The sequence below is a fragment of the Mastigoproctus giganteus genome, chromosome 10, assembly GCF_048544385.1.
Source record: "Mastigoproctus giganteus isolate SK-2022 chromosome 10, ASM4854438v1, whole genome shotgun sequence".
Taxonomy (NCBI): domain Eukaryota; kingdom Metazoa; phylum Arthropoda; class Arachnida; order Uropygi; family Thelyphonidae; genus Mastigoproctus; species Mastigoproctus giganteus.
Window position 1 is genome coordinate 146,765,374 of NC_143584.1, and position 12,723 is coordinate 146,778,096.

General features: G+C 37.4%; 1 protein-coding gene across 4 annotated transcripts in view; it reads right to left on the reverse strand.

Moving 5' to 3' along the window:
- Window positions 1-12,723, reverse strand: part of Rala (Ras-like protein A) — a 287,845-nt gene that overhangs the window by 22,570 nt on the left and 252,552 nt on the right. For all 4 annotated transcript variants that reach the window (XM_090383831.1, XM_090383832.1, XM_090383830.1 and 1 more), the window contains one exon: window positions 243-417. In XM_090383831.1, the coding sequence (XP_090239957.1) occupies window positions 243-417 (175 nt within the window). The remainder of the gene's footprint in view (window positions 1-242; window positions 418-12,723) is intronic.

A 12,723-nucleotide genomic window follows, 5' to 3' on the forward strand; every position in this document is an offset into this window, starting at 1 on the left:
AAATTTTAAACTTTTGCACTATATCCATTTCTCTGAATTTAGTTCCCCAGTAGCTTGAAGAAAAATTCTCTCCTTCAGGTCAGTGAGGAACAGAGCTGAAAATTTAACTAATGTGGGTAAAGTCTGACTTAGTGTTTTTTTTTTTAAATAACTTAAATTTTTATATTAGGAACATCAATTACAAAAAAAAAAAAAAAAAAAAAAGACTTTGCCATTTAAAAAAAAAAAAAAAAAAATCCTACCATATCTACATTTGCCTTTGTTTTTGCTGAAGTTTCTACATATGGCACACTCCACTGTTTAGCTCTGCCTTGAGCCTCTTCAACTGTTACTTGCCTACTGTCTTCTAGGTCTGCTTTATTACCCACAAGGAGGAATGGAATGTTCTCGTCTCCTTTTACTCTTAGTATCTGCTCTCTATATGTTTCAGAGGAAAAACTTTATAAATGAACTATAAATTATATAATTATAATAACTGAATAGGCTAAATTAAACAAAAGGATATAGCTGAATAAAAGTGACCTCAATTTAAAATTTTCCAAGTCATTATAATACACTGAACTATCTAAAGCAGTACAGCTTTTTACATATTTATTCATTTATTTTGAATATTTTTTGTGTTTAAGTAAATTATCTATTTCTGTGTGCTCTCTTGCCCCAATGCATTTCTATCCTTGGTTTAAGTTTGTGCATTCTGGAAGAAGAATAAGGTGGTTGAGCTAAGTATAATTTTAATAGCTTCTGTTTTCCTTGTGCAAAACAAAGGGAACAAAAATTATCTTCCACAATAATTCTAGCAGATCCTGGGTGAAGCAACATCCTCCATGGCAGACGAGACCTCTCCAAAAGAGTGGCACTTGATCAGAATAATACATCACTAGATGCCATGAATTTGGAGAGGTCAGGGTTTGATTCCCATTTAAAACTGTAGAAATTTAGTCCTCAACTGACAATGTAGTTAGCAATCTCGGGTAGGGGAGTAGGTTTTCCAACCCATAAAACATACAAATCAGCTTTTGAATACACACATACATGTCTACAGACAAAAGACACGACAGCACTTGTGCTTCACAATGCTTTTAATTAGGGGACCAAATACTAATCATACTATCCCAACAATTTTTTTTTTCTAAATCCTGCAGTAGCCTTGCCCCCTTTCATAACACAAGTGATAAAGTCACCTGACATGACCAGGCTTTAATATTTGAAAAAAAAAAAAAAAAAAATTATGCTTGAAGTATACTAATGCTAGATCTTTTAACAATAGATTGCAATACTTAGTAAATTTTGATTTTATAATTAACTGCAAACGTTGGGTTTTTGGCCACTAAAATACTCAGTTTTAATTTTTAAAAAGTTTTTTTAATTACTCTTAATTTCTTAGAAAAAAATTTTTTATAATCATAAAATATAAGCATGAAATGATTAATCATGGCTAAATTTAAATTTTGTGGGGGCATTAATTGCACAAAACTTTTGGCATTACTCCAACACAACAGATTAAGTCAATATTTACGAAAAAAACATTCTGAAATTAACGTATGAAAAAAAGTTCTATCAATGCAGCTCATTATGTAACGAATATTAAAAACGGAAAATTATTCTTTCTTTCTTTTTTCTTTTTTTTTTTTTAAGGTTCTTTCCACTACAAAAATTCGGAGTTAGTTGATTTACTATTCATGCCCACAAACTCTACCAGAATTTATCTTCTTTTCATAAGAATATCAACAGAGGTGAGTGGCTTTGAGAAGCTTTAGGATAGAAAACATGCCACTGTGAGGAAAAGCATTGTTTCAACTACACAATGGAATGTATTTTATTGGACACAATGGAATAACATAAACAATGTTTGCTTCACCAGCCCACTCAGCTTTACACAAAGTAAGGCTGAGTGGGCTTAACTTAACAATGAGCCCAACAATGTTGGACCAAGCACAGCTTCCCAACATAATGAGATACCTTGAGGTCCTGTGCAAATGCAATAGTATCAGCTGAAACTATTGCATTTGCACAGGAAGAAAAAGTCACCTACCAGACTGATTAGCAGGTGCAGATCGCTGATGACAACAATCATTCTCCCACAAATGATGGTGAAACCTCCACTTCTCTGTTGCAATTCACAGCAGTCTCATGCCATCCTGAAAGAAGTAAACATGATGTGGCCATCTCACCCGCAAAGCATTGCGAAATGAAAAATCTGATGTGTGTAGAAAACTGCCTGCAGATAAGTGATGATTGTGTGATGATCATAAACAGTCAACTGATTAATGAGATCAAACAAATTAAAGTCCAAAACTCAGCGCTACTCGAATAAATACAATTCAAAGCACAAGCAGTTACAAATAAGTTCACCACTGTAAACAAGTCTTCTACCATAGAGCGCAACCATAAAAATGGCCAAGGAGCTATAACAAAAGAATATAGGGTACCAGCATATCTTGATAGTCAACAAAACCTGAAGCAACCCATTAAATCTCAACCTAGTTGTATTAAAGAGAAACAATCTGCCAATAACAGGAAACAAAGAATATAGCCATCTCCACTCAATATGAATCATTTACCTGTATCAGAGGACCCTTTTGAATCAATGTATGATATTGTTTATGTATCTCTCATAATCAGGCCTCTCAAATTACTCCATACCTAGACTCAAGAGTAAGTTATGACACTAATGACAGATCTACTTATGCACATATTATCTTCCAGCAGTCATCCTTCCAACAATCGTAACCTAAATCCCCTCTTGGAGGGGCATCAATGGAACATCTCACAAAGACAATTTTGTAAATAGAAGGGATGCCTAGAGGGATAGTCCCGCTCAAGAAACAAACCCAGCATGGCCCAACAAAGCCAGAACAGTCGAACAATTCAACATATTGGAGAATGAATGGACCTCATCTTCATCCTACTGCACGAGATCAACAACATAGGGATAACAACCACTGTTAGCCTCATACCAACCTATGCAAACAATTCCCTTAAATATTTCTACCAAAATGTGTGCAACTATACGCTCTACAAACCATCACGTTACTATCCGAATATCAGTTCATCTGCTTGACTGAAACATGATTATCACATGGAAGGAAACTGGATATAATAGGTCAGCCTCACGCTTACCTCAGTCTCCATAATTCCAGGGGACCAAATCAGATAACTTTGAAGTTCTATGCATCACATTCAGAAAGGAACCCATACAACTCCAGATGCCTTGTATATCTACCACCCAACCATAAAGAAGATTCACAGAGCAAACTCCTAGCATGCATAGCAGCCAACCTAATACCCTGACATTCGTTATAGGCAATTTTAACATGCCCATGACAACACATGAGGCCACTGAAGATCTCACACTAATCATTGCAATATTTCGCTTAGTCCAGCAAATCACACTTCTTAACAGGGGAAATCAGATGCTGGATCTTTTAAAAGATCCAGTATCTCATTTCTGTATTTCATGTGGGAAATCGTGTACTTTTATTCACAATTTCCCACACCTTAGTATGACCACTCAACACTATAGATTCCCTTCTGATCACTCTCCCATCACATTTGAATTCAATATTACTAGCAACTCAAAAGCAGGTGAAATGGCTTATCCAACCTGGCAAATCAGCTAGTTGAAATTGTCACCCCCAAATAATCTCTGGGAGATCTAACACATGGTTCAATGCTTTAGTCAGGGTAGCAAATAAATCTGGAGCTAAACATATCTAAATCAGCTCAAATCACCTTCACAAAAAAGATAATCAAAAATGACATCAAAGTCTATACAATGGATTGGAGATAAAGAAAGTGATGTCTCACACAGACCTCTGCTTGCCATGGGATGAGGGCCTCACATTTCAGAACCATTTTTCAACCAAGAAAACAAAGATGTACTCGGAAATAGGACAAGAACTGACAGGGTTACTCAATGTAGAGGTAGTCAGGAGATACATCCAGCTGTGCCTACAACCAATTGCACCTTACGTGTTACTAATTTTGTCTTCTGCTCCGCCGTCGTATGTGAACAGATTCCTGGCAGTGAAATATGGATAATGCGATGGATGAATATGGTCACGTGCAACCCATTCACCATCTCCAAGGCTGTTTTGTTCACCAACCTAAATATCACTCCCTGGCGAGTTCACATAGCATCCAGCAATATTCTTCTTTCTCAAATGCTTACCAGTGTGATTGACACCCCCAGTCTTCAAGGCTTTATCTCTACTCCACAGTAATGGCAACCCTGACCATTACATTCTGTACTGTCTAAAGAATTTCTTTTCAAACAATACAGTGAACACTTAATTCCATGGCAATAGATCCTGTGAAATACTGTCAGAGCAAGCAATACAGAGTGAAGAGCCTATCTGAAGGCCACAGTCACAACAAGTTCTTGTAACCAAAGTGATCTTTTGTGATGGCGATATTGCAGAGATAGCTGTCACCGAAGAAGTGGTAAGAAAATATCATGAAACATTTGACCACATTACGTGCATATTTCCAATTCAGAAATAAACATAATACCAAAGTAGGTTTCGAGTGTTTTATTATCTTCACACAACACAGCTATCTACGCATCATACAGCTCAAGGAATACAATTTTATGACTTTTACGGTGAATTATACATTATATGACCAAAAGTATTAAAACACTCGTCCACAAAACTATCAGCTCAAATATGCCAATATAAATCTCATGGATCTGCCTTTGCAGCAGAAGTCAGCTGTACATCAAGGACATCATGGATCAGAACTTAAAGACTTTCGATGTGGAACTCTGGAAGAAATGTACACTTTCCATAGGATACATGTCAGGAAATCTTCCAGGAAACCTGGAAAAGTTAGCAAAGCAGTAGATCTCGCTTAGTTGGAAAAAACATGTACAGCCACTCCCCGATTTACGTAAGGGTTATGTTCTGCGGAACTCTACGTAAGTCGGAATTTCCTTTAATGCTTATGCAGCACTCGCAAATTTGATTGAATCAAAAAAGAAAATGTTCAACGAACATGTAAATAGAATTATTTATTCAATTTTTTTTTCTCATGTGCAGAAAAAATTACAAAAGTATACAAAATTACAAAAATTTCAAAATTATAAAATTACAAAAAGAGAGAGGAGACAGGCATAACGTTGCAAGTTTTACCTTTCGAGCATTATTGCCAGAATTAACTCTCCAGCTGATAAGCACAACACTGCAGAAGTTGAGGGCTGTGGAGATATAGAAGGGGTTCTTTTCCAACTCATCACAAAATTTCTCTGCAGCTTCAGAATCGGCATTGGTGACTTCATCGCATACTTTTAAAGTTTTGGAAACCAGTGCAATGCTTGAACCTATTAAACCACCCATTGTTTACCACAAACTTCGCTTGAGGTTCGCCATACTTATCCTTAATATCTTCATAAATACTTTGTTGCTTTTGCTTGAATGGCCATTGGACTCAGGGGCACTTGCTTCTGAATCTGATTTTCCATCCATATTATTAATAGCTTTTCTATCTTCAATGTAGTACCTGAATGCTGTTTTGTGATCACAAAACCTGAATGATCTTAAATGCATTGATCCTTTAACATATTCTTTTATATGGGCACTGTTCCCTAAAATAGTATTCACTGTTGAAGCAGCGAGACCTAATTCTGTGCAATAGATGACAAACTTTTTCCTGCTTCGTAATTCTTAATTAATCATCTTCATTTCTAAATCAATTTTGTTTCATTTCCTAGCACTGCCGGAACTTGCACTTTCTGTTGGTCCCTTTCCCTTCACAATTGTAATAAGTAAATAGGAATGCAGAGAAGATTCTGAAAATTTATTTATGTTTTTTATATGATTGAAGATTTCAGTGAAGGGGAACTCATTTCACCATAATACCGTAACGTAAAACCCACACAATTCCAGTTATCGGTATTATCGCAAATGCAACTGGATAGAGTTTGCTACCCATTTATAATAGATTGTGCTAACGGAAAAGCCCAATAAACCGGAAAGTGCAAATTGTTATTGTTTTATGGTAGTGACCTCCAGAAAGATGTTTTAGAAAAATATCACAAAGGCGTTCAAAAATTGATTCTTATAATGGAACATATGATGAAAGTGTAGTGCAATTTCCATTATAAAAATAACCTTTTAGAGATAAATAGCTTAGTTATATAGAAAAAATTTCAACTTCTGAGGTCTTGCAATGAATTACCAAAAAAAAAAGGAAAAAAAGTGTTATACAGTTATTGGGTTAACATTACGATATTTTCATGATACTTCCATTTATTCCTACGGGATGCAAAATAAGTTTCCACGATTTTTTTAAGTTTGCACTGGCTGGCAAACACTTACATAAAGTCAAATTTCCGTAAGCCAGAAAGTGGCTGTACAGTGTTCTTACATTTTATCAAAACCATTTGGATGTGAGTACAAAAACAGTGCTACCAGAATTATTACCCTATCTTCACTCCTCCACACTGGGTGACTAACAAAGAGGCTGAAAAATTCCAAATAAATAATAGGTGAAGCCAATCCACCCCCTCCACAAAACCTTAAAGAATTCTCCACACAACTGCTACGTGGCAAAACTACTATTCTTTTTAAGGCATTCAGTTTGGTTTGCTGATAATCACATTCCTGATAGTATGCATGCTAGACAGGTACCATTTGCACATCGGTGTTTTCCTGAATGTGCATTTTATTTCTCATCTGCTTATTTCTATGAACTTGGTTTTCTGTGCTTTAAAATTATCATTCCTTCTACAAACATGCTATTTTTTCAGGTTTATTTTTAAAACTAAGTAGGGTTATTAATAATCATATTACATAATTCCAAATACTTGACAGTATTTGATGGTAAATAATAGAAATGATAATAGAAATATAATAGTACAGCCTGTTTGATGGGAACAGTATTCAGATATTGGTGATATCAGCAAAACTGTGAAAATAAATGGACTGTTTACTTGCAAAATTAATCCCGAGACAAATGGATTTTATGTAAAACTATATAGCATTTTTAATTTAAAGTTTTGAAAATGCATCGATTAGGTAATGAAGCATCAGTATGCCATATCTCTCAAATGTGTGTGTGTTCTATGTCAGTTTCTCTGCTTATAGCTAAAAACCTTGCATCTCTGTTATAGATGACTCACCCCTTTGAAAAGGGCTTTAGCCATGTCTGGAACATTAGCACAGGCATATGATGCAAGAAAGCAAGCTTATGCAGCATCAGCCAAAAAAAAAAAAAAAAACCACTTCCATTTCACCCCTCCGTTCGTTCGAAATACCTGTCCAGCTGAGCTTTCAATTTATTTAGGCTATCAACTTCCACAACAAGGGATGGAAGTTTGTTCCACCAACCAACTACCCGCTTGGCTAAATGCAAATTTCCGCACATCTATCCTATATCTGTCTTTCCTCAATCTGAATGAATGCCTTCTCAGGTGATTATTCTGAGCAAGAGGAAGAATCCCATCGGCATTGAGCATGCAAACCATTCAAGGCTTTATACACTTCTATCAGATCACCTCGCCGGTGCCTAGTCTCCAGACACTGTAATTTGCAAAACTTAAGCCTTTCTTCGTAACAGCAAACCCTTTGTTCCATTCACTAATCTTGTTGCCCCTCTCTCTCTACCCGTTCCAGCAGCTCTACATCCTTCTTGAAATGAGGCCTCCAGACCTGTATACAGTACTCAAGGTGTGGCCTGACCATTGCCTTATACAAGGGAATAATCACCTCCTTATCCCTGCTAGAAAAATTCCTGTATATCATTGACAAAACACTATGAGCTACTCTTGCAGCTCGTCTGCACTGTCAGAGAGCTTTATATCTGCCTGCACAATTACCCCCAGGGTCCTTTTCATTCTCTACTTTTTTTTTTTTTTTTTTTGGTAGTTGTTGGCGCATAGGCTTCTGTGGCCATAATGCACCTCCCAAGGTTTTTGCAGTACTTTGATCCAAGCCCGAGGCGGAAATCGAACCCGCGACCTTTGGGTTGCCAGGCAGGCACTTTACCCACCCGGCTAGCCCGGTCGGCTCATTCTCTACCACTGTCAGTGTAGTATCACAGAGTTGATACGTTGCTCAGGGTTTGCTGTTTCCCATATGTAGTACTTTACATTTGTCAATACTAAACTTCATTTGCCACCTCTCAGCACATCTACTCAACTTTTCTAGATCCTGTTGCAGCAACGTACTGTCATTAACAACCCTGCCAACCTTTGTATCATCTGCAAACTTGGACATTAAGCCTGATATACAATCAACAATATCATTAATGAATACAGAAAACAACAATGGACCCAACTCTGAAGCCTGGGGAACTACACTAATAACATTAGTTCACGAAGATCAGTGTCCATTGATTACCACTCTGTCTTCTCCCACTCAACCATCCCTTTATCCATAGCAGCAATTTGCCTCCAATGCCACACTGCTCCAATTTGTGCAGCAGTCTTCCATGTGCAACAGTATCAAAAGCCTTTCTAAGATCCAAATATATAATATCAAAGTTATTCCCTGCATCCAGTTCTTTTGTGACTGCATCATAGTATCCAATCAAATTGGTCAGGCAAGACTTTCCCTTAACAAAACCATGCCGTGTCTGAGCTATAACTGAAGTCTTGTCTAGATGATCCTGCAGTGCTTCTTTAATCAGTGCCTCCATTAATTTTCCTGAAACAGAAGTTAAACTCACAGGTCTATAATTACTTGTGTCAGCCTTTGATCCTCCTTTGTGAATTGGGGTCACATTTGCACATCTCCAGTCTATGGATACCTCCCCTGAGTCCAAGGAAGCTCTCATAATTATGGCTAAGGGTTTGCTTACTTCCTTTGCCGCCTCCTTTAATATAACTGGATAGATCCCATCCACCCCGGGTGCCTTTCTTGTGTTTATCTTCAACAATTTCTCCTCCACTTTACTCTCAGTTATTACAAGATTATCTAGTTTACTGCCAAAGTTGAATACACCTCTGGCCTGGCATTCCCCTCACTGAATAACTCCTCATGTGTGAATGTCAATGCAAAATATTCATTTAGTTTGTTAGCTACCTGAGCAGGATCATCAACAGTTGAACCAACAATATCAAATGGACTAATCTGATTCATCCCCTTCCTGCTAGAGTTTACATAAGTAAAGAACCATTTGCTGTTTTTCTTTGCATCCTTTGCCAAGGATTTCCTTATAATCTGCCTTTGCCTGCCTAACCTCCTTTGTAACTTGGTTACAGACCAGCTTATATCTAGCATAGGCTTCCCATTAATTTATATGTATCCCATGCATTTTTCTTCCCTGCCATATGTCTCATTAGTTCATCTGACATCCACTTAGGCCTAAACCTTGAACAATATTTCTTAGTTGGTATGTAAAGCCTAGTAGCTTCCAAGATAAGTTCTTTGAATGCTTCCCATTTTGAATTTGCTGTTTGTAACATCATCAGTTGGTCCCACTGTATAGAATTTAAATACTGTCTCAGACCATCGTAGTCACCTTTACGAAAGCAAAAACCTTTCCCTTTACCCCTGATGGTAGTTACCTCTTTGAGTAAATCCTACTTCAGCACACTGTGATCACTGCCACCTAGTGGTTCCTTTTTCTGCAGATTCTTAATGCAAATCGGATGACCAGAAAAAAGCCGCAGCCCTCCGTAATCACTTTATCTGAAGTGTGAATAACCTTTTTAAAGATGAAGTTGACTCTAGAGATAATGCAAAGAGAGAATTTGTCAAGCACTAAATGAGGAGCTCTTTTTTCCTCAATGAGGAGCTCTTTGATGAAATATCTCCTGCTCTGCTGAAAAAGGTCCTTAACTCAATTCTAACACCACTGAAGTATATTTACAATCTTTCCTTTCAATCTGGTAAATTCCCGTCTCAATTCAAAAAAGCAGTCATTGTTCCTGTTCCTAAGGGGAAAAATTGTAACTCTATCAACAATTTTCGTCCAATAGCTCTACTCCCAGTTTTTGCAAAATTATTCGAAAAAGTTCTTCACAGCAGACTCATGGGCTTCCTGGAAGTCAATCAGCTTCTCCATCAATAACAGTACGCTTATCGTTCAAAAAGATCCACTGACCTGGCAATTGTTGACTTCTGCTCTAGGATAACGGACTGTCTTGAAAAGGGTCACTATGCAATAGCACTGTTTCTAGACCTATCAAAAGCTTTTGACTGCATAAATCATAATATTCTACTCAACAAGCTCAACAATCTTGGCTTGAGAGGAAAAATTAACCTCCTTGAAGACTACCTTACTGATAGGCCATTTGTCGTTAAAACAAACCAGTCTTTTTCAGACATTTCTTATTTCTCCAGGGGAGTACCTAAAGGCTCACTTCTCTGACCTATTCTATTTGTTCTTTACATTAATGAATTTCTCTCTCATCTTCCATCTTCCCACCTAGTAGCGTATGCCGATGACATTTCCATTCTAATCACTGATAAAGACTCTAACCAACTTCAATGCAAGATTTCTGCCCTGCTCTCTGAAATGCACAGTTGGCTACAAAAGAATCAGCTTATACTAAACCCAGAAAAATCCAAATATATGGTGTTTAGGACGAAAAATAAACCATTAAATATTGATTTCGAAATAACATACAAAGGAAAACAACTCAAAAGGGTGAATGATACCAAGTTTCTAGGAATCTGGCTAGATGACAAGCTGAGTTGGGATAAACAAATGATCACCTTACGAAAGAAGACTTTGTCACTAGCAGGAATACTCGCCCGAGCCTCTACCTGGGTACCTCCTTTTCTCAGACTAGTATTCCTTTCCTTAATACAGCCTCACTTCACATATGGAATCATCTCATGGGGTAAGACCAATCAAGATAACCTTACGAGAATCAATTCAATTGTCAATCTATGTGTTCGTTCAATTTTGGGCCTTCCCTGGAATGCATCGGTGACTTCGAGATATAAGGAAGCGAGACTCTTAAGCATCTACCAACTGATACAAAAAGCTGAGACGGTCTTTGTCTACAATGCTTTGAAAACACCAAACTTTCCTCCTCTCTTCAGATCCTTTTTTATAACAATAGAAGAAGGAATAACATATAATTTAAGAAATGAAGCGAACCTGAAGGTTCTGCTTTTTAGAAAAGCCATAGGTCAGAAAAATATAAAATACAGAGGTGCAAAAACCTGGAATAATCTTCCTGAAAACATCAAAAATGCCATTTCACTAAACAAGTTCAAGAAGCTCCTAACTGAACACATCACCAGGGATGTCTGATCTAAATCACCTTCCACTCAACTCCTGAACTTTCCACAATGCATACCAGTTTGGAAATTATGTAAACAAGCTGAAGGAATAGCTGTCAAAAAGCTTGTAACACTATGTAATTATTTCATAATTTTTCTTTCATACTTGTTATTGTAAAAGTACTTACAATGTAATTATAAGTACTGTTGTTAACCACGTGACATATGTGGTTGGTTTACGAAGTCTCTGTAATGGAATGTAGAAATATGTCCGATTCATGGTGTATCTGGTTTTATAGTTATCTTTTTCAAAGGGAACACCCCCTAAAAAGCCTCTGGCTTATGTGTTCTCCATCTCTTCTTGCTGTTATCTCCCAACAATTGTAACACAAAATAGGGATAAATAAATTATCAATGAAGAATCACTACTGATAATCAAATCAAAAGTATTACTCCCTCTAGTTGCCTCCCGAACATGCTGACGTAGAAAACAATCATCCAATAAATCCACAAAAGCCTTGCTAGTGTGTGAGTGACCAACCCACAAATTCCAGTCAATATCTGGGAAATTAAAATCCCCCATTATAAGACTGATTTACTGGACCACTATTTCCCTGTACAATTTCTTATTAAACTCATCAGAGTCATTAGGCATATAGCACACTCCTACTCTCGATTTTGATCTCCCAATGCTTATGTCACACCAAACTGACTCGACACTGCACTGTCCAGCGATGTCGACTGGCTTCACTTCCTTGGATTTTATGTGTTTCTTAACTCATAGCATAACCCCTCCTCCCTTCCTATTCTGTCTGTACACATTGTACTCCCCAAATTCCAGTTCTACATTCATTATGACTGTGTGACACCACATCTCTGATATCCCAACAATATCTGCCTTTGATGTTTTGAGCAATACCTCAAATTCATCAAATTTATTTACTAAACTGCTAGCATTGGTGTACACGCAAGTATACATGCACCTGTTCCTATTCTTAGCTACCCTAACACAACCCATGTGTTTACTTGTACCGCAATGACTCCCAGCAGTCTCTGAAATATCCTGCATCTTGTTTTCCAGGCTACTCCAATAGAAGCAGTGCAAGAATCACTTTCACCTCTGCCAGTGGTGAAAGCATACACACTCCTATTCCTATTCACCCTAACACATCCCATATACCCACCTATTTCACGATGACTGCCATCCGTCCCTGAAACCCCCAACACCCCTCGCTCCAGGTCACTACTTATTCTAATAGAAGTTGTACAAGAATCACCTTCACCTCTGCCTGCGGCTACTGTTAATCTATTAGTCCTTGTATCCCTCCCAAGCTAGCAGTTTTCCGTCCCACCTAACACTGCCTCAATAGCATCAACAAATATTCTTGAACCCTTTCTATTTAAGTGTATCCCATTCCTGTAGAAGCAGTCTCTCATGTTAACATGCACATCACATCACCTGAGTGGTGATGGGAGACTAGAAACAGAGAAAGCATAAACTGGATATTTTTCTCTTAACCAAGAATGTAGTCTTCATTAAATATAT